Source organism: Thalia democratica, chromosome 4, assembly GCF_965202585.1.
Source record: "Thalia democratica chromosome 4, ktThaDemo2.hap1.1, whole genome shotgun sequence".
In the NCBI taxonomy this organism is placed as follows: Eukaryota; Metazoa; Chordata; class Thaliacea; order Salpida; family Salpidae; genus Thalia; species Thalia democratica.
The window spans coordinates 52,435,577-52,463,220 of NC_139168.1; the positions used below are offsets into that span (position 1 = coordinate 52,435,577).

At 26.7% G+C, this 27,644-nt stretch overlaps 1 protein-coding gene across 2 annotated transcripts in view; it reads left to right on the forward strand.

The window, feature by feature from the left end:
- LOC145835221 (conserved oligomeric Golgi complex subunit 5-like) overlaps positions 1 to 27,644 on the forward strand; it is a 51,058-nt gene that overhangs the window by 22,261 nt on the left and 1,153 nt on the right. The window contains exons 6-19 of one of the 2 annotated variants that reach the window (XM_082942781.1): positions 3,007 to 3,137; positions 7,685 to 7,859; positions 11,567 to 11,682; positions 15,990 to 16,067; positions 16,345 to 16,426; positions 16,541 to 16,632; positions 17,450 to 17,526; positions 22,060 to 22,224; positions 22,773 to 22,872; positions 23,988 to 24,098; positions 24,951 to 25,114; positions 25,636 to 25,755; positions 25,824 to 25,991; positions 26,389 to 26,533. In XM_082942781.1, coding sequence (XP_082798907.1) covers positions 3,007 to 3,137; positions 7,685 to 7,859; positions 11,567 to 11,682; positions 15,990 to 16,067; positions 16,345 to 16,426; positions 16,541 to 16,632; positions 17,450 to 17,526; positions 22,060 to 22,224; positions 22,773 to 22,872; positions 23,988 to 24,098; positions 24,951 to 25,114; positions 25,636 to 25,755; positions 25,824 to 25,991; positions 26,389 to 26,533 — 1,724 coding nt within the window. Of the gene's footprint in view, positions 1 to 3,006; positions 3,138 to 7,684; positions 7,860 to 11,566; positions 11,683 to 15,989; positions 16,068 to 16,344; positions 16,427 to 16,540; positions 16,633 to 17,449; positions 17,527 to 22,059; positions 22,225 to 22,772; positions 22,873 to 23,987; positions 24,099 to 24,950; positions 25,115 to 25,635; positions 25,756 to 25,823; positions 25,992 to 26,388; positions 26,534 to 27,644 lie in introns of those variants that run through there. The other variant, XM_082942782.1, reaches the window with a different exon arrangement.

Sequence of the window (27,644 nt, forward strand, 5' to 3'; positions counted from 1 at the left end):
AAAAATTAAACACTAACAACAATTACCTCTTATGTTTTGCAATGTAAGGTGACTTTATTCTAATTTGAGTCAAAACTTTTTAAGTAATTTTCTCTAGATTTTGCTATTTTGCCATGAATTTAGTAACCCACCATTGAGTTTGCATTTGAATTCAAAGTTGATAAACTGAGGATATTATAGTTTAATGTAGAGGTGTTTAAACTGTGCATCTGTGCGCAAAAACGTACATAAAATTTATTTTTACTGTCCACAAATTTAAATGAAGAAAAAAAAAAGTGTAGCATATATTAATTCTTTTTTAAGGCTAGTTTTTTAAAGTTCTTAAGTATTAATTGTGCATTTTTAGCAAAAAAAATCAAGTAAACCGTAGTAGACTAAATTAAGCAGTAAAAAATTATATTCTATATAGTCTAATGTTCATAAAACTTTTTTAGTTTTTTAATGTGTATCACTTTTTAAAATGTTGAGACCTACTGATTACCAAATAAGTACAAAATACCAGAGTTTCGCTGAGCTCCCACCTGCTTTTTGCCTGTGTTCAACTTGCGAGCTTCCACATTTACAATCACAAACACTTACAAATTTAATACTTCATGTCATTAAGCTGTATAAATTATTGACCAATTTGTTAAATTTATTATGACGTAACATTTCTGCGCAACTTAATTTAATTTTAATTTTTAAAAACTTGCCTATTCTTAGAGCTTTTTTGAGGTTAGTGTGCTTTTATTAGATTTGTATTTTTTGTAGACATTTTTATGTTTTTATTCCAAACTTTGTTTTTAAACCATAAAGTACGTTTATAGGTACTACTCACATAAACACTATACATAATAATACATGCATTTCTTCTAATGTGTGTTAATATTTTATAGACTCCGAAGATCTGTTCTTAAATTTATTTGAGAGCAGTGAAACGCCGTTAGTAGAAATAAAGTTTTGACACAAAAACATCTGTGGTATATATTCCGATAAGCTTAGCTTATCAGGATCTCCAGAATTTAATGCGTTTTAACGTTACATCCTATTCAAAATAAATAAAGTTTAAAATAAAAATTCAGGTTATTCAACAAAATTGGAATTTAAAAAAATACAGATAATTGAAGCTACAACAAAGAATTTTCATTTAATAAAATAAAAAACATTTGAATAAGTATCAAAAAAAAAAATCCTGACAATTTTAAAATATTTATACTGTTCTGATTTGTACTAAGTGTGTGGGACTCTGCATGAGTTACAAAAAAAAAAGAGAAAGCAAGAGCTTAAAAGTAGCAGTATAGTTAAAGTAACATGTTGATAAAAAAGAATTAAGATCTAAATAAAACATTCATATTTTCAAAAAAAATTACTAAGAAAAAAAAAAAAAATCACTCAGAGATTTTACGCAAATGTTAAAACTAGACTACTTTTTGCAAGAAAAAAAAACATGCTTAGTAAGACTGTATTCCTAGAAAAGTTTTTTAGGTGTGTGGCAACCTTGAATCATACCAAAACCTAGAACTGGTTATTAAAAGGGATGCATCTTTTTAGAGCAAAAATCTTGATCAAGAGCAATCATCTTGATTTGTGAAAAAAAAAAGTAAAAGACAAATTAAAAATTCTAAAATGAACTGTTATTTTTTTTTGTTAAAATAACAGATCAAAATAGTTAGAAAATAAAGACAGTCTTAGAGAATGAATTTCTAAAAACTTCAAAGTTAACAAATTTAAATAACAAGTAATTTATTAAAAAGTATACTTAACTAACCTGAAATTTACAAAAGATCCCCAGAAAAATATTATCCAGCCTAAGATTTTCAAAAAACTTGTATAACATTCAAACTAGTCTCTGTGTGTGGCAACTTAATGTTTACCAAAGCCTATAGTTTCTGTAAATTTCTTAATGTTTTTATATGTACTATTCAATTATGGATGAAAGTATAATAACTCTTTAATTAAAGTTATTTAAAACTCAAAACTGTTACTTAAAATGTATTCATTACTACTGATATGCATATCTTTAAAGAAAATTGTAAATATACTTTAATTATTTTTATCTGAATTAAAGTATTTTTTATTAAACATATATTCTTAAATTTTGCTGTAAATATAAAAATTAGCTTAAAATATTTATTATTATTTAACTTATAATATCATTATCATGTAAATACCTTTATAGGAATAATTGTTTAGTTTAAAAAGTAGGTTATATTGATAATTTAAATTTAAAAAAGGGAACTTTCTTCATTAAGCAAAAATTTCTAAATTACTAATATTTATATTGTAAAAAGGAAAACATTAACCTTTTAATTCTGTCGTTTAATCATGATAATAGCTGGATGACAGCTTCCTCCCGTATCAGTCAATGGAGTTCACAAGAGCTTTAGACATTCTCTCTATGTTTTCAGCTGCAGGCTGTTTCCTCAGTGTTTATATAAAGAATGATATGTGATTTTTAATACCAAAATAGATCATAAGAGTAAAATGGCCAATTAGCTAAAATCTAAATTAAACACCAGGGCTAGATTTAACTTAATAATTGAGCTATGTCGCTTAAACTAAATATATATAGTATTAAGACAGGATTTTTTTTTTATCTCAAAATTTCGTGCACCCCTAAATGAGTTTCGTGTACCCCAAAAGTTTCGTGCACCCTAAAACAAATTTCGTGTACACTAGTGTGCACCAGTGTACACCTTGCCGACTACTGGTTTAAGCGACCGTTTCGTATATGAGATATAAAACCCGATATACTCCTGAGTAAGCTAAAGTTTATTACTTATACATATATTATTATGTTTATCTATTTTTAGTAAAGTGCTTTTTATTTTAATTTGATCTGGCTGATGATTAAAGCTTTATGAAACATATGTACCAGTATTTTTAAAATCGTAATTTTCCAATAAATTATATATTATTTATATATATATATAAAGATTTTTAGTATATATCAAGTGTTAAAATTTAGGTGTTTAGATATAGTACAAACTATTATTTTTTAACTATCAATTTGAATACAATATACAGAACACCTTTCGCAAGGAATCGATTTACATGGCATATATATTTTTGATGAAAACCAAAAGTTTTTTAGTCAAGCAAAAAAGGAAGTTCAAATTAAGTCTGTTCAGCTTCTCAGGCAGGCACTTCGTTCACAAGTTAATATATAATCATCTTAGTTTAAATAACTACTTTAAATAAAACATAACTTTTGAGCTTTTTAATTTTTCAAAAGTTTATTTGGCAAAATAAGTTTCGCTCATAGATCTCGTCAGCGTTAGAATTAACTAATAAAAAAAAAGCTGAACTTTTTGTTTGCCAAATAAACTTTAAGAAATAAAAATAGATTTGTTCTCCTTTTACAAAGTTGACATCTCTAATTGTGTTTTTAACAATCAAACTTGTAATGTTTGAAAAACTACTTTAATATGTGCTAATGATGTAGTTAAAAAAACACAAGTTCATCGTTTTATACTAATAAATATTTTTCACTTTATTTAGGTTACAGCTAAGGTTTAAAGATTTAGAATATTTGTTTAACATAACGATTAAATATTTCAATGTTATTTTTATAATAGAATTTGATTTTTTTTACCTGAGTTATATTTAAAGGTACTGAATTTTGTGAAATGTCTTAACTAGTGATGTACCGGACTCACTATCCGGGTCCGGATCCGGCCAGATATTGCTATTTTTGTCTGATATCCGGATCCGGCCGGATCTTGATATGAAAAAAATATCCGGATCCGGTTCCGGCTGGATCCTAACAGAGATCTGGCCGATTCGGATCTAGTTAGTAAAAAAAATCATAAAGAAAAGTATTTTTTCAAAAACAAACCCTGTGTAAATTAAAAAGAGTCATTTTCGTCAGTTAAAATTAAACACCTACCGTTATTGACTCATTTTGTACACGTGACTAATTTACATTTGTTTACATTTAAACTATGAAATAAACATTTCAGCAATGCAACTCTTTACCTATGTTGTAAAATTATAAACTTTACTACCAGATTGTCTACTTTATGACTAGCTGTTCTACTGATTATTAGATTAAAGTAATTTTGCAGTTTTTAAAAACCTCATTCTGACTCAGGCTAGTTTATACTCACTCTAGCTAGTTTTTTTTTTGACTTAAACAGTGGCAACCCTGCTAGTTTGAAAATTTTTGGGAACTTTTGAAAATCTTAGGCTGCCTCAGGCTAGTTTAGTTTTTTATAAAAACTCAGACTAGTTTTAAGATTTAAAAAAAAATCTGGCTAGTTTTCTTTTAGATTTTGAATGAGTTTGAGCTGATATAGTTTTCAATATTTTGTGATTTTCTAGTTAATTTTGTTCTAGAACTTGATTTCAGTTTGTAAATTGTAAATATTACCTAAAATTGTCAACCTTGTGGCTAGCTGTTCTACTTATTATTACATTAAAGTATTTTTTTTCAGTTTTTAAAAACCTCATTCTGACTTAGGCTAGTTTATACTTACTTTACAGGGTTCCCATATCCCTAGATTTCTCTAGTGATCCCTAGATTTTTGCAATTTTCCAAAAAATTACCCTAAATTTCCCTAAATAAAATTGAAAAAATCATGAATTTCCCTAGATTTCTCTAGATTTTACTTTTTTTTTAGTGCTGGACCAATTTTTATGATATATATATATATAATATAACTTAATTTTGTTTATAAAATATATTTATGTTTTAGATCCGGTCCGGATCCGGCCGGATATTGCCATTTTTGTCTGATATCCGGATCCGGCCGGATCTTGATAAAAAAAAAAGATCCGGACCCGGTTCCGGCCGGATCCTATTTTGAAAAAAAAATCCGGATCCGGTTTCGGCCGGAATCTAATTTGAAAAAACTATCTGGGTCCGGCTGGGTCCTAATTTAAAACAAATTCCGGGTCCGGCCGGACCCGAAATTGTGGGTCTGGTACGTCACTAGTCTTAACACAAGTTAGTTATAAAAATAAGATTGCAAAGTTTCTGAGTAATATTTTTTTTTCAATTGAAATTAGTTAAAAACTAGATTGTATTTAACAAATTTTCTTAATAAAATTATGTCAAGATTGTTATGTTATAAAGAGACAAACGTAAAAAATGTAAGTGCTCTAAGAAGCAATGATTTTGAATCGAAATGAAAATAGTTTATTATATGACAGGTTAAACTTGAGTTCTAAAATAGAAAATATTATAATAAATCACTTATTATTTGACGGAAACAAAACATTTCAAGTGAATTAAACAACTAAAATATCTAAAATATTTTTTGAGTTCTAATCTATTTAAGTAAGACGGAAGTAAACTGGGTTAGAATTCAGACCACAATTAAGTAAACTGTTTATCTTAGTCTGAGTCAAAGACGTAGATACTTCAAAAAAATAAATAATTTCCTAAAAATAAAGCACCAGGGTCTACGCGTGATGATGTCATACTTAAGGTACAAGGCTTTGGTTGTTAACTATAAAATTTTACACGCAGTTTCGAATAGTATCAGACAGTAGTAGAATTGTTATAATTTTAATTTTTTGGGGATTTCTAGACCCTATTAAACATTGATTAAAGTATTTATGGTCGGAAAACCCCAAAAAATTAAATAATCAACACCTAGTACCCTATTTATTTATATAAAAGTATTTACTAGAATAAATAAACTCACTTTGTACTTTTTTTTGTTCTCTTATTTGGAACGCCTGAAGTTTTTTGTAGACTATTTGGATCAAGTAAAAAATAACCCCAGTTTTCAGCAAGTAAAAAAAAAAAGACCCTGAAAGTTTAACAAGTTAAAATAATGACTTCAAATATATTTTAGCAAAAAAAAAAACAAGTCTGTTCAGTTTTATATAACTAATTAAAATGAATAGTTGAGAAAAGTTAAAATGATTTAGTAACAAATAAAAAAGAAACTAATATCAAGATACTAGTTAGTTTTAAAAGCTAGTTTAGAGTTAAACCAGTTTAATTTTGTTACTGAAAATAATTGCTTTTTTAAAGACCTAAAATCTAACTAAGTTAAGAAAAAGTTCTCTATTATTTTCTCTCCACATATTAAAAAGGTAAAAAAGTTTAATAACATAATTGCTTTAACGTTTAGGCAAAAGTTTGATATTGAGTTTATCAACTTGATAAAAGATAAAAATGACCCCAAAAGTTTGATCAAGTAAGAAATATGACCCCAGAAAAATTTTGATCAAGTAAAAAAAGACCCCAGTTTTTAATAACTAAAAATAATGACCCTGGGTTAATTTTTTTATTTGATCCGACTATTTTTACAATGCAGCGGTTTTTCATTGAGAAAATGTATCTTAGATTTAATTTTAAATTAAAAAGAAAAGATATGGATGTTGGTACACTTAATTTATTAGTACTAATCATCATAATTAAGTTCTACTTTATTTAATTACTATCTTATAAATACTAGCTTCTATTTGAGATTACTTTATACAAATTAGACAAACAGTTTGAGTAATAAATGTATTATATAAATGAACCACAAACCGCTATCATAATAACACTGTTTCAAAATTAGTCAAACAATTGGAACAAATAAAACTTAAAGACTTTTAATAACATACAATTAATTATTTTACATATTTCTATTAAAAAAAAAAAAAATACTATTATATATAAAACCTCAATTGTTATTTCAACTCAAAATTAGTATTTATAAGATTTAAATGTGTTACATATACCTTTTTATGACCTAACATCTTGAAAAGCTTTATAAATAGAATTTGTAATATAGAGCTTCGTTTTTAACAAATTGTAACTGATAAACCCAGGGGTCGGCAGCCTTTTATAGGTAACAAGTTTTCATAGAAAAAGTTGCTCGTGGGCTGCAGTTGTTTAAAATATTTCAAGTAATCTACAAAAAAAACTATTTTAAACATAAAATGTGATAAAATATGCAATATTAAATTACTAACTACAACTAGAAGATATTAAATTAAGACCTCTATTGTAAGGTTTTACCACCAAAACTATCTTTTTATTGATAAAAATAAATATTTTTTTACCTGAAAAGTAAATCATGAGTTGCAGATTTTCGCTTTGCCGAACGCAGTTTGCCCGTACCTGAATGAGCTAAACGAAGATATTATTTATTGACTTAACGTACTCTTAAAATGACTGATTTGTGTTTAAATTGTTTAATAATTTTCTTTGAAATCTTAATTTAGAATAACAGTTCTAATAACAGTAATGGTATCATCATAAAAACCATTAGTTTTCAAATTATGAATATGTGCTATTTCTAATAGCAATTTTATTGTTAATAATAATAAAAATAAATTATTAAGTTAAATTATGTTTGCTTTAGATTAAGGAAAATTAGAAGTTTGCTTTATCACGTGTATTTAAAAAGTTTTTCAAATTTAAATATTTAAAGATTACATAACATTTAAAAAAATAAATTTAGCTTAATTATTTGTAAAACTAGATTTTTTTGCTGAAGTATTTAAAATAATAATAGTAAATCTAACTACTATATAACTAATTTATATTTTTTGTAAACTTCTCTGTTTTACATTATCAAATTTTAAAGTAAGTAAACTACCTCATTTAACATAAGAGACAACAAACTTTTTCAACTTAAAATTATTTATATCTTTTTTTAACTTAAACATGTGAAATTTACATACATATTATAGTTAATTATTTTTTAGTAACTAGGATATAGAAATCATTATAAAACTTTTAATGATGTTTTTTAAGAACCAAACTCAAACTGGAACAGCATTGCAAGCATTTTACAATTTAGAAACACTATGTGAAGCAGTTGAAAATGTTAAAGAAGAGTCAATAGAAAAGTTAAAAGAATGTGTTGAAGTTGCTCTTAATAGTAAAAACATTCAAGCTAGCCTTGGTAATTCTTCAACATATGGTAAAGGTTTGTGATATATATAAGATACTATTTATGATTTACTTACTAGAATTGTCAACCAAAAATAATAAATGAACAGTTGTCAGCCTTCATAAATTTCGTGTTTATATAATGATGTTTTGCTTTTTAAGATATGAAATTGATAAAAAGTAAGTTTGTTTATTAGTTTTGTTATAAAACACTGATCAATATTTTAAGAAAAAGGGTCAATATTAAAAAATAAATTATTGATGTTTGTACCTCTTTATAAAAAATAGTAATTTACTGCTGAAAAAAAGATGACATAAATAATACTATTAGATTAAATGAAATCTTTAAATTATTTTGTTATTTGGTCTCAGCTTTAAAGTTTTAAATCATATTAGATGTAAATCCTTTTTTTTTTTAATTGCTATACATAGCTCTAGTCTGTCATTGTCAAAAGATATGGTATACTTTAAAATTTTTATGTTACATGGTTTTTTAAAATTATAGCTTTTAAAAAGAGTTTTGATTAAAAAGGGCCTAATACTATATTTTTCAAGTCATCCTTTTAAAGCTTATAAGTTTTATTCTTTAAGTTCGTAAAGTTAATTAGAGCCATAGTGGATAACAGACTATTTTTTACAATTTATTCTTTGCAATTTAATTAGTCTGTCAGGAGCTTTTTACTGTTAAGAGAATTTCGGTCTTTGATGAATAGGAAATCAAAGCTGGGGAGTTTTATGGATTCTTTTAATTAACAAACTAAAACAACATAAAATTTTTTTCTATATATTTTATACAGTTTTATAGCAATCGTTTTTAATCTTTTTTAGTTTAATATTTACTAAATATATAAAAAAACAACTTTGTAGGATAGCATTTTCGTTTGCTAACAATGAAAAATCTGAATCGAAAACGAGTATAAAAGCAATTACCTTAAAACGAGCTACATGTTACATAATTATAAAACCCCTCTCGCTTATTTAGCTTAAAAACTAATATTCATCGAGAGAGAATTGGAACGATTAAAACAAAGACAATTACTAAGAAACAATGAATTAGGGAAACATTAACAAAATTCAAGCATACTTAAACTATAAAAACTTATTTAGTTACTATGTCTATTAGTACCAAGTATATTAAGTTACTAAGTATACTTAGTTAATAACTTATTTTAAATTGTAAATAAACATTTAGAAAACAAAATTACAACAAAGCACAATTTGAATAAATTCCAAACATTTTAATTTTTAAAATTCCACGCTAAATCCCTCCTGCTTATTAGTAATAATTATCAAAACAGAGATAAAAGATCCAGCAGCAAGCGTTTAGGATTATCAGTATCACCATCTCGCTCATCAGCAACAAGCATAACATAAGTACAAATATATTTCAGTTTTGACCAGATCTAACGGAGTACTATAATTTAAACTTCCCTGGCGCATTGAAATCTCTAAACCTATGTAAGACAATTGGTATCTTGTTTTTTGTAGGGACTATAGAAATATGAATGTGCTCTTCTTGACGTGTTTTGACTTACATTATACTTTCGAAACGTTAATTTACTGCGGATCACAAATATTTCTAACTTCTAAATTCAGCCCGTAACCACCAAGTTTCTGCTGACCCCTGTCCTAGATTGATCGCTAAGCCCGAAGGACATGTGGCTAAATGATGGGAGTAAACAGCAGTCATAAAACTTGCAATTGGAGTCAAAAGAGCAGAACTTATAAGACTGAACCAAGGCCACAATGAACCGTTTAGATTTTTTGCAACCTGTGTTCGCAGAAAATCAGAAATTAGAAATTTTACTAAATTTAGTTAATGTGATGTGAAAAAAGAAATGCGACAAGTTACACAAAAAAGCAATAAAAGACATGATGCTTGCAGGTTTAGGTGATGATGACATCAAAAGGAAGTTCTTAGCTCATAGGACTCTTGTCTAAGTCATCTTTTGATATAGTTTCCTTTATCGAAATCAATGAAATTGACCGAAATGCAACAGAGTACTCTCGGACTATACCAGCAGTCTCTTTTTTTCAGCGTCAAAAAATTAAAGTTTTGAAAGTATAATGTAAGTCAAAACACGTCAAGAAGAGCACATTCATATTTCTATAGTCCCTACAAAAAACAAGATACCAACTGTCTTACATAGGTTTAGAGATTTCAATGCGCCAGGGAAGTTTAAATTATAGTACTCCGTTAGATCTGGTCAAAACTGAAATATATTTGTACTTGCTTCTACAAGATGAAAGTATTGTATGAAAATTTAAATAAACCTCTTCAAGAAAATATTTTTTTAATGATTAAAAAAATTTACAATAAATTTTTCTCAATTTTTTTTTTCAACGATTGATACTTTAACTGACACTGTTTCTCCTAAAGGATCTTCAGAGCTTTTTAAGTAACAAAAAAACAACACGAAGCACACATATATATATATATTAAGATCATGTAGTGAAAAATAGTTATTTATTTATAAATTAGTCATTGTATTTATGTACTTTAGTAAATATAAGTTAAATTAATTAATTGGAAAATAAAATTAAGCAAAAACACTCGTTAAAACAAAACAATACTTATAAATAAACTGACAATAATATTAGATAAAACTTAGAGTGGTATAACAAAAAAAAAATTACAACAATAAATAAGTTAGAAATAACTAGATATAAAATATGGGCGCATGGAAGTTAGTTCTTTTCATATATCAGTATATCTTCTTATAACAATAAGCTTTGAAACGTAGATTTGAAATAAATTTGTATAATTTCTGATATATTTTTTCGCTTATATGTTAGTCTACATCAGCCTTCCTTAAAAGGGTCCCCTTTACAGTAATTAAAAAAGCTATGGCCCCCTCCAACGAGATTTCTCAAAAAATTACCATAAAAACTGCTTAAGACCATTTTTTTGCTCTTCATCATAAACTCCAGAATTTCTAGTGTAAGTTTCAAATGTGGCTCCCCCTTTTATGGTTTGTGGCACCCTAAATATCCTAATTTTTTCTACGATATCTAGTATAAGTTTTAAAATTACTATTAAAAACGTTTATGACCCTGGTCTACATGCTATTGGTATGTTTTTGAGAGAATAATCTTATTTTATGTGCTTCAAGTCATTTGTTAAGTTCATATTAATTTTTTTAACAGAGCGCCCTGCTTTAAAGTAACAATCGTTGAATAAAATTTCGATGATTAAGCTTTTATGTATTGTGGACTCTAATTCATACAGTTTTCTTACTTATGCAATAAATTGTTCCAAAATTCATTTAAACTTTTTTAATTTTAGCAAAAAGTACATAATACTAAAACTGATTACATGACTATTTGTATACGTACGGATATTAAAGTTCTGATAATTTAAAAACTTTAAGAAAAATTCAAGAGCCGCATCTCAAAACATAATTTAAATAAAAAAAAGCTCATGTAATAAATAAAATTAATAAGATTTTAGTGGTAAAAAAACTGAAAAAAAAATTATAAATTGCCTTATTTTAGTAAGTTAAGTTTTAATCATATATCAAAAAATTTATTTAGTTCGAATAGAAATAAGAAATGTACACTTAGGTTTAATTAATAAAATAACAATCGTGAGAAAAATAAAAAGAAATAATTCAAAATAACTAAGAGTAGTTAGAGTTTTAATTGACCAAATTTGAATTTTAAGAATTGAGTTGTCAGAATTTGAATAGTCGTGCACCCCTAAAAATAGCAGTGGGAATAATTTTAAGTTTATTCTTTTATTAGTTTCAGGGCCAGGAAAAATTTCAGGATTTCCAAGTGCAAGTTCTGAAGTTTACAGGCAAAACCTGTGGAACAATCTCGAAATTTTGTCTGACCAAATATTGACTAAATTTTTGGAGGTAATTTTTTTTGAACATTAAAGTATATAACTTTTCTAAACCTTATATGATTGCTCAAATGGTTACATTCTCTTTTCAGTTTTTAGCTGATTTTAATTGTAGTTTTTAATATACTTATAAAAACCAATACCTTTTTTATTAGTTGTAATAAGGCTGCATGCATATAAACATGTTTAGTTCACGTTTTAATAAGTTTTGAAAACTAGTCTAAAATATTTTTCAGTTTGTTTAGTATTAACAACAATTCGCAAAGTACTTGCTTTATTGAAATGACGTACGTTTCTCTGTTTTAAACTAGTGACACACTTCCATTAAGTTCTAAAATAAGTACTTCAAAGACTTAATTCCCACTTTGTGACTTCCAGTTCCAAAGCTTGGCCGTTTAGAGTGTTGAAATAAGGTCTAGGCAGAAGAACCTTACCAAGCTGACCATCCCTATTTGACAAGTAATCAATAAGACTCTTGTTACAACGTCTCCCATACTCGACAGTTGTGTAATAATTTCTTATATCTTTATGAAGCCAGACTTTTAGTCAACATTTGGTTGCGCAATTGAGAGTCAAAAATTTCAAGGCTTGGGCACATATCTTCAAAATAGCTTATTTCATCTCTAGGGTTAGCGGTAATGTCTATCTTAATAATAGATTTAAGTTCAGAGGTCCTATTGCTTAATGTGAATCCTCTATAACCACCCCCTGGCAAGTTAAAGTCAACAATGTTATTGAAATTTGGGTCAGGCTTAGAAGTTGTCCTCATTGAGTTATTGTAAATATGATTATATTCACCCCTGGCATTCTCTGACCCATTGATTATTTTAGTTCTGCGAGAATAGGTCTGCTGTATAGGATCTCTGCAACTGGCTTGCATGTCAAGCTCAAGTTCATGTGCTTCTTTGTTCATTGACAACAAAGTTGTTTTCCTTTGTTGTAACTTTAACTCTCTGAGACGTTTAGCTCGTATGACTCAACCATCTGTAATTCTTGCTCAGTTGTTGCAGATGCTAAGTTGTCTGAGATTATTACTTGACTACTGTTTCATACCTCACTGGACACTTGGTAGGGTAAACAGACCTTAGTACCTAAGTGTGGAAATTAGTTATGTTATTATACCCACTCATATTATGCATGCTTGAATAACTTTGATGCCACGCTGAAACTGACCCACTATGGCTTGTTGACTGTAATTTTCAGTGTGACTTATTTTAGTATTAATATTAATTGTACATGGACTATAATCATTATGGGTATCATGCATAAAGCTAGCCATGGTATTATCTGTGTGAGTGACTCGAAGGTCTTTACAACTTATGCCAGTGTTTAGTAAGTTGTCTTTATGTGTCAGATTTAACTTACTTTTCCCTACTATTGTTTGTACATTGTTAATATCACGTTTAGTAAATAAAATATTGCTCTGAGTTGTGATGGCCAAACCTGAATTTTATGAAAAACATGGGTCAATTTGACCGGTATGGTAAGACCCACTTAAACTTATGTTAGGCTCATGTGTTTTTATTCTCATTGTTCCGTTTGTCGGAATAAACTTTTAACACAAAAACATTTGTGGTATATATATATATATACTATATATAAAATAAGGTTATTATTTAAACTTGAACACCTTTTACTGAGCCCGCTTGAAGGGCTTTTAAATAGTTTATTAGAAAAATAAGATTTTAAAAATACTGGTACACATGTTTCATAAGACTAGACGCCTTAATCATCAGCCAGTTAAATTTAAAATAAAAAGCACTTTACTAAACATAGATGCAAAAATTATTCAAAAAAACAAAAAACAGTATGACGTAATATTGTGCATTACAAAAATCGATCTACCATCTAACTTTCAAACAACTAAAAAAAAACCTTAAAATACTTCAAAATTAATTGTATTTTAAGAGGAGCTTTTTCATATGTCGACAAGACGATATGAATTCACTCCTTTTATTTAAACAACCTTTCTTTTTTAACACATATATAACGGCTGTTGATTCTTTTAAGCACAGCCTACAAACAGGGTTATTACCATCTGCTATTGGCTGCGCTCTTTTTATAACCTTCCAAGTTAATTTAAAATCAATGTTTTTGCGCTTTAGGCCGCAAACATACTTCGAAAGCTCAGTTTCATTTTCGTATACACCACCTTTAAAAGATTTTTTATGGTTAGCATACCGAAATCTGAACTGAGTAGAGCATAAGCCGATGTAGAACTTCTTTTCAAGGTCAGACTTAACTGTTGCCTTGTAAATAATGTTCTCTGAACGGCAATTGCCCCCCTTCAAATCATATTTACAGCCACCAGCGCAATTACACTGATTTTTGATTAAATTACTTTTGATTAAAATCCTTTGATTGTGTGACTTGGTTAATCTCTCCAAATTCGCCATACATGAAACATAATATGCGCTTCAGTTATTCATGTATGGCGAATTTGGAGAAATTAACCAAGTCACACAATCAAAGGATTTTAAACAAAAGTAATTTAATCAAAAATCAGTGTAATTGCGCTGGTAGTTGTAAATATGATTTGAAGGGGGGCAATTGCCGTTCAGAGAACATTATTTATAAGGCAACAGTTAACTCTGACCTTGAAAAGAAGTTCTACATCGGCTTATGCTCCACTCAGTTCAGATTTCGGTATGCTAACCATAAAAAATCTTTTAAAGGTGGTGTATACGAAAATGAAACTGAGCTTTCGAAGTATTAGAGCTTTCGATTATAAAGCGCAAAAACATTGATTTTAAATTAACTTGGCAGGTTATAAAAAGAGCGCAGCCAATAGCAGATGGTAATAACCCTGTTTGTAGGCTGTGCTTAAAAGAATCGACAGACGTTATGTATGCGTTAAAAAAGGAAGGTTGTTTAAATAAGAGGAATGAATTTATATCGTCTTGTTGACATACGAAAAAGATCCTCTTAAAATACGATTAATTCAGAAGTTTTTTATAGTCACTTAACTGTTGTTTTTGTTAATTTTAGTTGTTTGAAAGTTAGATGGTAGATCGATTTTTGTACTGAATTTTTGTAATGCACAATATTACGTCATACTGTTTTTTTTTTTTTTGTATAACTTTTGCATCTATGTTTGTTTAGCAAAGTGCTTTTTATTTTAAATTTAACTAGCTGATGATTAAGGTGTTTAGTCTTATGAAACATGTGTACCAGTATTTTTAAAATCTTATTTTCTAATAAATTATGTATATATTTGTTTTACTCTCGTGCAAAAATGACCCTTCGTGCAAAATTGTTCCTTCGTGCTAAAGTGACGCTCGTGCAAAAGAGTCGCCGTGCAAAAGTGTCCCCTCGTGCAAAAGTACCCGTACCCATAAATTACATGTAAAAAAACTTAAATTGTAAAAAATAATATTTTAGTTTAATACTGTGCATTCCTTTTGTACTCAATGGAAACAATTTTCATCTAGTTTATTAACTAAATAGGTATTGTTTACATAACTGAATCCAAGTATCATAAGTTGCTATTGTAAGAAGAAAGTTAATTTACGAAACTGAGAAAAAAAAACACTGCTCGAATGCTAATCTGTTTTTTCACATTTATAAGCCAAAGCAGTAAATTTTTAAAATTCTTTTGAAATATTATACAGGGACTTAAAACGAAATTCATCAAATTAAACCAAATTACCGAAAATTTTTAACTTAAAATGTATTTAGCTAAGCGGGCCACATTTAAATGCTCGCAGGCTGCAGAATTTTTTTTGCGGACCGCATTCCATTAAAAAAATAAGTGGACCGCAGTTTGCCAACCCCTGACTAGTACCTTATATTTAGAATATGCATACAAACTTCTTCGTTTTATCTTCTAATCTTTGAAATACTTAATTTTTTCAAATTTCCGTGGAAAAGTGTTGGTCGTTTAAAACAGAGAAATGAAAGTGAGCTCAATAAAGCAACTATTTCCAAACTATTGGTATTTTTATATTCCAACGAACTCGTTTCGCTCTGATTTGTTTTAACAAACGTACTAGTAATCTAATATTCTTAATAATTTAAACGTTTTTAGATTGTTTTTTTAATGAATGTTACACACCACTTAAAAAATAAAAACATTTTACTTTAACCACTAAGTACTTATTATATAATATATAGATTTGACGCTTAGTAAATAAAAACTAAGACTAATTCTTGTAACCCAGAACACTAAATAGTTTTTTTTTGTTGTACAACTTGGATTTTGGTGTGCAATTTTTTATTTGTATTTGAAAGAAACCTTAGATATAAGAGATAAAGACCTTGTATTTATCGTTATGAATATATATTCCTTTTCTTCAGAATTTACTTGTTAATAATTTTTAGCTCTTTCACCTTCAAAAAGTTTTGATGAAAAAGCGTGATCCTGTTTCACATAGTTTATTCGCTGAAAAATTGGATAAGGTTTTTGTTTTTATTTATGTATTTTTATTTTTAATTTTTTGCATATTTTATAGTGTGGGTAAGTAATTTTGGCTATATATTTAATAATTATAATTTCTAAAAAGTTATAAATTAAAATAAGTATGTACTGGGATCCGTTAGACTATATTGGTTCAATATCTGGTTTAAATATTTGATCAGGGTAAAATAAAGATAAAAATTTATTTTATTAATTATTATAATTGAATAAATAATTTGTTACTTGTTATATTAAAGTATTAATTATGTTTTTGAAAAGAGTAAAGATGAAAACTTATTACAAGTCGTATGGAGGAACTTATGCGAATTTCTCAGAAAAAATTTGAATACTACAGGATTGAGTTAATTTTTTAGTAATAATTATTTTTAATAATAATAAAGTTTCATCTATCAGTAGAAATATTTAAGAAGTATTTTAGTTATAAGTTTTATAAAATTAAGCTTTTAATTTACAGCAAGTAGTCTGTTAGAAGAAGAATTTCCAAAACTTTTATCACTGTTTATTGACTTGTGGTCTAAAATCGAGCCACATGAATCATTGATTGATGTTAGTTTTGGTATACTTAAATTAAAATTAATGTTTAATTTAAAGTATTTTTTGTTTCATCGTAAAACAATGTACAGTATTTTTCTACTTGTTAATTAACACCTTGTTAAAAAGTTTAACCTCCATAAACTGGTCAGTTAGTTTTATTTAGACCCATTAATAGATCGCAATGCTTTGTTGTAGACTGTAGAGTATAGTTCTTCAAAGCTTTCAACGAAGATTTTTAACTTTAGCCTTTTCATAACTAGAGTTGGAAATTCTATAATTTTTGGTTTCTTAGAGCTTTGTTAGGTCTGAAAATTGCAGAAATTTTTCTAGTAGCAAAGGTTTTCTATTCTTTTTTGTGTCTAGAATTCTCAATACGACTTAGTATTTTAAAGTAAATACCTAATATTGTTAGAAAACGTTTTTTTCGTTTTTATCACAACAGTTTTACGTGATTGAAGTTTTGATACTAATAAGTGCCTTCTAAAAAAAAATCTTTTTTAGTCTTGTAAAAGGTAAGTTTTAGTTTTTAGCTACTTATACTGTACTTATTTTGTTTTCAGAATTATAAATAGTTGTATTTTTATTTACTATGCTTGAAATTTTAAATGATAAAGATAAAATAAAAAAGAATAATAAAATAGCTTTAAAGTCACATGACTTAACTAGAGCCATACTGATTTAAAAAAATATCAGACTAACCCAAGTCAGTCTGAGTAAAAGGGCAACCTGTTTAAAAAAAAATGCTAATAGATTAAATTTAAAAAAAGTTTGTTGTTAATTTTCGTTATACACTATAAATGGAATTTGAAGTAAATTTTTCTTATTTCAGACTTATGAAACTAAAGCGAAAAAGTATTTTAATGAAGGTATTAGTAAAAGTGTAGCTGATGAAAAATTAAAGTTCAAGTAAGATATTATTTATATAAGTTTCCTTAAAAAACTGTAACATATTTATTAACTTATTATAACATACATTGTATGTTTAATTTTACAAAGACACAGAAAATAAAAAACGATTAGAATTGTATATAAACATGACGAAAATTATATTTGCAAATCACAAACAATTTATTAAATGGTATTTTTGTTTAACTTTTAATTGAGTATTTAAAAGTATTAATATTTTTATAAGACCTGATAACTACATTTGTTACCTTCTTGTGATATAAGTTGTTTTCTATCAACTTATTTTGATATGAATTTTCATCTTAAGTCTTTTTTTTGCATGAAAATAAAATAAAGTATCATAGTAATAAAATAGTTTCTATTTATTTTTTTTACAGTCTTTCAATTTTTTTGTTTGTTTTTATAATAACAAAAATAAATCAAAACAAAATTCAAACTTAAGTACATAATGCAACTAGCAAATTTATACTTGAGGAATATTAAAAACAATTTGCACAGTACTTTTGTTTGATCAACTAACACATGTTTCTCTGTTCTAAAGAAGTTGGTACAGTTCCACAGAGTTCTGTAAAAATAAGTACTGTAAGGATAAAATAATATAAGATAAAAAATTGATTTAGTGTATTTAATAAGATATAAACCATAATGATTATAGTTATTATTATTAGATACAGTATTTGTTATACAATCCGACTGTTATAAATTGTGAAATTGGAGTAAACAAATAAGCATTAATTAATAAACTTTTTAATTTAATTAACAAATTTTTATTTGAATTAATAAACTTAAACTAAAGTACTATTGGAATGCTAAGTGTTTTAATAATAAACATGAAGAATTTCATAGTTGTTTAGTTTAGATTGATTATTTTAAGTTTAAATTTATTAATTGAATTTATAAAATTATTAATTGATGTTTATCGATTACTCAATTTTAATGCTTCGATAGGATCTCTATTAAAAAATTTTTAGCATGAAATTTTGAATATTTTTAATTTAGATTTAAATAAAAACAAATTGTACAGTAATTAACGAATCAACACACTTCAACTGGGTTCTGTAAAAAATAATTACTGTAATGAAAGAATAGAAGCATAGAATAAAGTAGGTGTATACATGTTTTCATTAAAATAAAATAATTTCTACAGATAATAGTTAATATTAATAGGTAAAATACTTAATTTAAATCCGACTGTTATAAAACTCTATAATATTTGTAATTATTAAGTCTAAAATAAGTAATGTAAACTAAAATACACAACAAAACAACATATGTTGGTACAATAAAGGAAGATTACTGTACAATTTGTTTTTATTTAGATTCCAGTGAAGTTATTTCACTAAGATTTTTTGTTAGCAAACGATTAAACCTATATTTTTGAACATTTAATTTAGACCTATAAATAGTATAATGTTAGATAATAAATATACAGCATTTCATAGTACCTTAGTTTAAATTTATTAATTGAATTTATATATTTTCACTTTCATTTATGTACTCCATTTTCACAATTTATAAAAGTTGGATTGTTAAAAATAAATTGTATCTACTATTACTTATGGCTTAATTTCAGTAGATAAATATACATATTCATAAATTATATCTTGAATTTTTACAGAACTCCACTGAACTGTGTTAACTTGTTTAAAACAGAGAAACATATGGTAGTTCAATAAAGAAAAGAGCTGTGAAATTTTTTTTTGTTATATGTTACAGCGAACTCGCTTTGCTAGGATCTGTAAAAACAATCCATTAGCTTGAAATTTTTAATAAATTTTAAATCTAAGTTACAACAAAAGTAAAGTAAGATACAAAATAATAAGCAAAATTACTCACTTCAAGATCCAAAAAGTTACTGAAATATGAAGTAAAGTATGTAGTTGTTAAGCGGTAGGAATTTTTATGGGTACTACAATAAGGATGGATTTAATTGCAGCAGCTTTGCAAACATATCTATTTTTGGTTTTGATGACATTGTAGTTAAGTTTTTGAATAACAATTAGGTCAGAATACTTTGCTCAAAAATACACTTAAATTATCAACAAGACTGTTATAGTTTTGAGTATTTTGACGTAATTTTTACTCAAAAACTCAAGTACTAAACATTTACTTTACTTTAAATTCAGTAACTTTTTGTATCTTAGCGTAATTATTATTTTTTTAACTAATCAAATTAAACTCGATCACTTTAAACTCGGTCATTTTAAATTTTTTTAACTTTTGTATAGGAAACGTTAGAAATAGAATTGCTTGTTGTTTTAACTAATTATTAAAATTATGAAAGTTAAAGTTACAAGATGTAAATGAGTAGCACTTTTTGTTTTAGACATAAATTTTTTGTAAATTGTGCTGTTTTTAAATAGATATTTGCACGCCTCTAATATGATAATAAAAAAGTTAAAGATTTTACTCGTAAAAATTATTGAAGTTTACCACGTTATTTTAATTACTTAACCCAACATTTTATTTTAATTTGTCATTTAACTATAAATATGTATTGCTTTATGTCTTGTAACAGTTTAATGCTACCAATGCTAAGAGCGTTATCTTTTCATGATGAAATTAATACTTGTAAACTAGCCATGTTCAATAACTAAAAATATTCGAATTTAAGTAATGTAAAAGCAATATATAACATAATAGGCCCGATACCAACCGAAATCAGCTGTGCGTGTTGTGCATAGAAGAAGAAAAACGATAAAATAAATATGATGTAATAAACAAAACGAACAAATAGTAAATATAAATAATGAAATCAAATACACATAGTTAAATTAAGAAAGTATAATTAGATTTATTTGCTTCTCATCTCTTCGTCTGCTTCGCTTTCTTAAAGTATTGTTTTTCCCTTTCTTTCAGCCTTTTGTGTACAGTAGATCGCCATTTGGTGCGGTAATTTGCAAGCCACTCACACTCATCAGTGTTTAAGCTTGTTAGGTCGCGCTTGCATACGTCCTTAAAACGTAATTTTGGGCGACCTCGGTTGCGTTTTTAAACGGCCAAGTCGCCATACAACATGGTTTTAGTTTTTCACCCATCCTTAAAACATAACCAAGCCAGCGAAGCCTGCGCTGACTGATGGTAAAGTATATGGTGGTAAGACTAGTACGTCTCAACCCTTTCTCGTAGGTGATCTTTTGTTGCCATGTTATTTTTTCAGATTTGACGAAGGCATCGAAGATTGAAGGTATTGATTTTCTTCTTTTGCACGCTAGACAACGTTTATATTTCGCTTAAGTATATCAGAGTACTGCATACACAGGAGCAATAAACATTAGCCTTTGTGCAAATGCTTAACTTTTGTTTATTCCAAACTCTTGCAGTCAAACGAGCGAAAGTGCCTTAGGCCTTACCTATACGATTATTGACTTCTGTATCCAATGATGAGTTTGACGCAACATTTGAGCCGAGGTATACAATGTTTTATACATTTTCGATATCCTTGTCAATGATCGTGATTGATGGTGGAATATCTGTTCCTTGACTTAAATTATTTGTTTTTTTGAGACTTATTGTAAGGCCTAAATCTGAGCATGTGATGAAAACTGGCTTATTAGTGTCAGCAGGTCTTGGGCAGAGTTAGTCACGAATGCAGCAACATCAGCAAAGATAAGATTGTGTATTGTCATAATCTTCAGACTTTGCTTTGCTCTCAGACGTGCAAGGTCTATGTGTATTTATTTACTGAAATATAAGCCATAACTAATAGTAGATACAATTTATATTTAACAATCCAACTTTTATAAATTGTGAAAATGAAGTACATAATGTGCAATGCGATCATCGGTTCTCGTATGGAGCTGAATTCCTGAAGTTAAAGCGTGCTTTAACAGCATTAGAAGATTATATTACCGACTATGAGTTCTAGTAGCAAGAGACTCAAGCCTTTATCATCCGCGAGCCTCTCTAAGATGGTTACTAAGCTCGCTAAACGTTCACAATAGGCTGAAATGGCTTTGGATGTTAGTGGTCATACTCGAGCAAGTAATCACGAGCTAACTAAAACATCTGACCAACACAATGTGTTAGCAAAGGATTATAAAGTTGTAATTAGTAAAACTTTTTTAAAATTTTGTGTGTAATCTGTTTGGGTAAGGTGGATTAAATGTTATGGTTTAGATTTAAAGTTTTGATTTAAATAGATTAGAGATTTGATATTTTCATTAATTTACTGTTGTACTTATACTTTATTTCGTTTACATAATATTACCAATAAAAAACTTTCGCAAACCTTGATCGGGGTAGAAATGAACGCGAGTTAGAAATGATCGGTTTCTTTTTTGCCCATTCAAATTCATTCGTTTAATGAAATGTTCTAAAACTTTTTTTTTTCCAAAATATTTGAATCAACTTATTTTTAAGACTTAATTCACACCTACTGTAATGATTATTTTATTTTTAGTTATTTCTTTATATTAAAGTTTATAAGTGTTTTTCTGAAAAACCTATTTATGAATCTATATTTTTCAGACATACCAAAGTTTTGTTTTACTCAACTATATTAAATTACTAGAATGTTTTATAAAATTTTAGCTCTCGTAATTTGCTAATGTTGTCGTTAGACGAACTTGAAAATGTATACATAAGGAAATGTTACTCAAGATTGTGTGATCCTATAAATTTATTGTTTACTTCTTCAACCAGAAGCAAAAGTCCATCTACTCAAGATATTGAAAGTATTCTTAAAATTATTAGAAGGTTAATTTTTATAAATAATGCGTCTAATTTGCTATAGTAATTTTTTTAGGAATCTTGAGTACAATTCTTAAATTAGAATTTTTTATCACAAAGCAAGGACCTGTTTTTTTTATTTTAAAAGTTTAACATTTTTATAAAAAGCTTAGCGTTTTCGGTTTAGATTAGCGGTTTTTAACATTTTTTTCATGTTTTACCCATTTTTTCATGGAAGGTAGGTACCAAACTTACCCTAAATGTACAAAAAAATGTTTAATTTTGAGGAAAAAAGCAAATTTTTTTGAACTTTAAGCTTATTAAATATAAAAAGTGTAAAATTTTTAAAGTTTATATAACTTTAAAAGAAATTACAGTTAAATACTAACTTATAAATAATAAAAAACAACAAATAAACATTAATTTACTTAATTTGTAATAAATAAAAATTTTCTCCCTAAACAAGGGAATTTACCCCAGGTTAAAAATCGCTAGTTTAGATGAAAACACTTGTTATTTCAAAGCTTTTTAAGCAACTAAACTTTTGGGTTTTAATAAAACTTATGTTTCTATAGTGAGTTGAGCATATCATTAGTAGATGACAACCTTGCAATCTCAGTTGCTAAAAATATTGGAAAATCAGTACAAATGTATGTAAACCAGTGTGAACAACGAGTTAGTTTAAAATTTAATTCAATAAATATTTTAACAAACCTATATATTTATAAAAACTTTTTGAAATCTAAACAGCTGCAGACTATAGCATTAAACTATGTGAAACAAATGTACTGTTAATTTTGAACTTTACTTTTTGCAATAAATTATCAAAGCCCTTTATATAAGCTCAGTGAAAATAGACTATGTATTTAAATTTTTGTTTAATAATAAAATTTAAAGTATTTAGTTGTGTTAATGAAATGTTTATCTCAATCTCTAATTATAAAACAAGATGATGCGTTATACAAGGAAAAGTAGACCTCTATCCTTCTACCCTTATCTATCCCAAAATATACGTTTTATAAAACCCTGTAGAGTGGTAAAAACAAAAGAATAGCTCAAAAATGTTAATAATTTACAATGTCTTAAATTTTTTTAAATACAATAGGAGAAATTTTTGCTGGTTTTAAAAAACAACATTTTCAGTAAAGATTATAAGAAATGTTATAAGAAATAATTTTAGTTTACAAATTGTAAGAATAACCATTAAAAACAAAAGACTCTAAAACTTCTAAATAGAAATTTTGTACAACTACTTTTCGTGGTAGTTATGAGTGTGCTAATTTTAGAATAAATGGATCATTTTACCCATTTTATAAATCACATTTTAGCTGTTTAATTTGTTTTCAAGTAATTCCCCTTCTATTTAATTTGGTCATACTTTCTTTAAGATTGTTTTTTTAAGTTTTATCTTCTTTCACCATTCGAAATAAAAGTATCTGACTTTTTAAAGTTTTGATTATTTTACAGTAAAATGTTATATTTCTATGAATAAATTTTATCATAAATTTAACGTATGCATTTTTAGATATGGTCCTTTGAAATCTTGATTAGACTTAAAAAATTACTGTTAACCTAACGAAATTTGTAATTTAAAAACTTATTGCAAAACTAACTTCTAAACTTAATTAGTTATTTTTTCAAGCTTGTTCAAATTTCAAAAATAATAAGTTAAGTCCTTAAAAAAAACAAATAACTTTATAATATTTAATTTTAATACAATCTACGATTTAGTATATATGTTTCTTGTTTTCAAGTAGAATACTTATTAACTTCATTATTTAATTATTTAGTTAGAAACGCAAGATGATTCTAGACAAGTAATTGCTCCGCCTACAGTTGCTCAAATAAAAAATATAGGCATAATTAACTCGTTATGCGATCTACAAAAAGGACTTAATACAGTTAGTCTTTTAATTTGTACATAAAAATATTTTATGCTTTTCACTTATTTTTTTAAAGTGTGGTTCTAATCCTGAATCATAATAATAGTATCCATTTTATAAATACTAGTTCTTTAACTTGATCGATTTCAAAAGACTTCGACATTATACATTTTTGGAAATTATAAAGTTTATAATATTTAGTTTTATCATAACTAGTTTTAAATTTTATTGTTATATATTGAAACATTGCTGACCATTAGTTTAACTATTAAATAAACAAGACACACAATTCAGTTAACTAGATACATTTCGATCAATTCTCATCAGTTGAGTACAAAGCTAACAAGAGATAAGATTTTACAAACGTCTAGTATCAAAGTAATCAAAAGAGTAATAAAAGCCAGAAACTATTAGTTACAATCAGAATCATTTAAACTTATTTACATTTAATTAACAAATAGTAAAACTATACATTAATATAATGAAAATAACACGGCTTATAAAGTATTACGAAAATAAAGAAACAGTATAATCAAAGTTATTTTGCTTACCTAAAATAGTTTTATTTAATATTGTGTTTTATTAAGGAAACATGTTTTATTTAAGAAAAAGTTATTTTGATTATAATTTTTTTTTTTATAATGTTTTCGTAGTGTACTTTATAAGCCGTGTTTTATTTTAAACTTGTTTTGAGGCTGATGAGTGTATAGTCACGAAACTCGAGTCCTTTGAGTTTTGCATCTTTAAATAAACCTTTTTAATAATAAAGCCCTCAAGGTGGGCTCAGTGTGAAAAATTTAATCTATTAAGTTAAATAACTTAATTCTAATTATATATATATATATATATATATATGCGCTCATTTTAAAGGTATCAGAGCAGCATCAATTGCCAACAAAAGTGAAATCATTTTTACAACAAAGTATAGAGCGTGTTTTGCAACTCAAGTTTGCCATCACACGACCAATCATTCAGTCAGCAAGTGACAGTGTTCAAGCAATTCTCATGACAATGCATGATGATGATTTTAGCCTGTATGATTTTGAGTATTTGTTATTTATATGTAGAACTATTTTTAAGTATAATCTACGTGTTCTTTATCAGATAACTTGGTGTTTGCGAGATTTTTTTGTATTTGCGAAAATTTATATGACATGGTGATTAATTCTCTAACTATCTAAAACATAATTTAAAATCATAAAATTCTTAATAATACTGTTAATACTAAAAATACTTTGCTAGATGAGTTTTGCCAATTAAAAGCTAAAAAAAGCATAAAATAAGGTATGTTAAATATAATTATTCACTTATATCAATGAAAAAATGTTTATACCACAATATGTTTAAACGAATTATAACTTTGTACATTTTATTTCAGATAAAGTTAATATTGAAAAAAACAATTTGAAGCTTCTCTCGTTTGTTTTAAGCATCTAAATATTTTTCTGATAAAATTTTATTAAAAACTATTTAAGCTTTTTAACATATTTTTTTTTTACCTTGAACTGCTTTATGTAATAACTTAAAAAAATGTTGTAAAGAATAAAATTTACAGTAATAAATCGGATGAAAAAGTTTTGTCTTCTATGTACATTCAAGAACTCAGAGATTTTATCAACAGATTTGTAAAAGATCACGTCAATCAAATAAATGATGACAGCTTTGTTTTGATGGTGTAAGCTTAGTTGTATATTTTTAATTTTGTAAATTTATTTAATTTTCAACATAGTACTCCAATCTCAGTTTACAACCGTTGGGCAGTCGATGTATTGAACTTTTTATTCGTCACGCTTCTCTTGTTAGACCAATCGGAGAAGTCGGAAAATTGAAATTATCAGCCGATTTAAATGAGCTAGAACAAGCTCTGTTGCCACTATGCTCACGACTTACTGATTTTGGTGTTAATTACAAGTACTTTTTTTGTTATGTATACTTTTGTCAAACTTTAAAAATGTCTAAGCTAAATAAACAGTAGTTTTTCCATTCCTTGATATTATTAAAACATCTAGATATAAAAGAAGTTAATTATAAAGTATTTGTAGTTTTAATATTTTAGATGATTTTAAATTTGTTTAGCTCATGAATAAATAAAATCTAATTAAGACTTTTTTTATGTAGGCAATAAAAGTTATTAAAAGCTATTGACATTAGTAAAAACATAGTTTTTTAAGATAATTTAAGATTTTTGTTCAAAAAAATATCCTTAAATCTGCTTTAAAAAAGTAAAAATTCCCGTGTTAACACACTTGCTGTAATAAGTTTTAAACTATAGTGTAGTCCTAACTTTACTAAAAAATACATTAACCAGGAAGCTTAGATCATTCAAATCTTTATTATTCCAATCAGACGAAAGTATTTCAAACTGCAACAATTTAGGGAAAATTGTTGACTACAGCACTGCTATACAATTTATTATTAGCAGAAGTCCTCATGACATAAGAAGCCCACATCAAGTACATAAACTTTATTTTTTTAGATTTTAATTAAGAACTCGTAAATTTCTATAGTTTGTCTTAGTTCTGATTTTCAGAATAGTCATACTTCGGAATTTTTTTTTTGTATTTTCTATTGTATAAGTTTTTTAAAAAGCACATACACTTTATGATATTTGATTTTGATACCAGTTTATTTTACTTTTTTATTTTCTAATTCGATTCATTATAACTTCTCAGTGTATAATGAATTAAATTTGAAAATTAAAAAGTAAAATAAACTGGTAACAAAATCTAATATTATAAAGTGTATGTGATTTGCAAAAAACAGGTTGTAACAAGGTTGCTACATACTCAAGCATCTAGTATAATTCAGGCTACTTGAAATTTTTAGATAAACTCTTTTTTTTTTTCAAAACTCGAGCTAATTTTGATTTTTTTTTAATCTCTTAGTTTTTTGACCATAAAACTGTGTTATAATTTTTAGTTTTCTTAAATACTTAGTTATATCTAATTATTTTTTGTTGTATTTTAATTAAGTATTTAAGAATGATTTACAATTTTTTTTTCAGTTCTTGTCTTGTAATACTTTTTTGTAATTTTTTTAAAAATCTGGCTTGTTCCTAATTTGCATACTTTTTATAATTTATGATTTAAGATTGAATTTATTTAAAACTAGAAACATCTATGAAAACAAAAATGTTTGAAGTTTTTGTAGACGAACTTAAAAATAAATATATAAGCTTGTTTTTTGTTAGGAGTTGAGTATCCTTTAGAATGTGTATGAAATACCAATTGAATTTTGATTTTGCGCAGTTGCAGTTTGATGAGTTGTGTGTGGCTGTTTAGTTTGTATTTACTTTATTTTATCACTTATTTTTTTTGTACGTGATAAAATAAATTCGGTTTTAGTATTGTTAAAAAAATTACTGGAAACAATAATTATTTTGGTTAGTGTTCGTTTGTGTTAATCTTTTTTATCACTTGTAGTTTTAGTCTAGCTTCTGTCTGTTGTGTAGTGTTATTTGGATATAATCTAAATTATGTTTGATATTCTGTTAATAAAATGTTATATCTGTTCTGCAGTTTGTGAAATAAGATGATTGTTTTACTCAACAGCACACATATCACA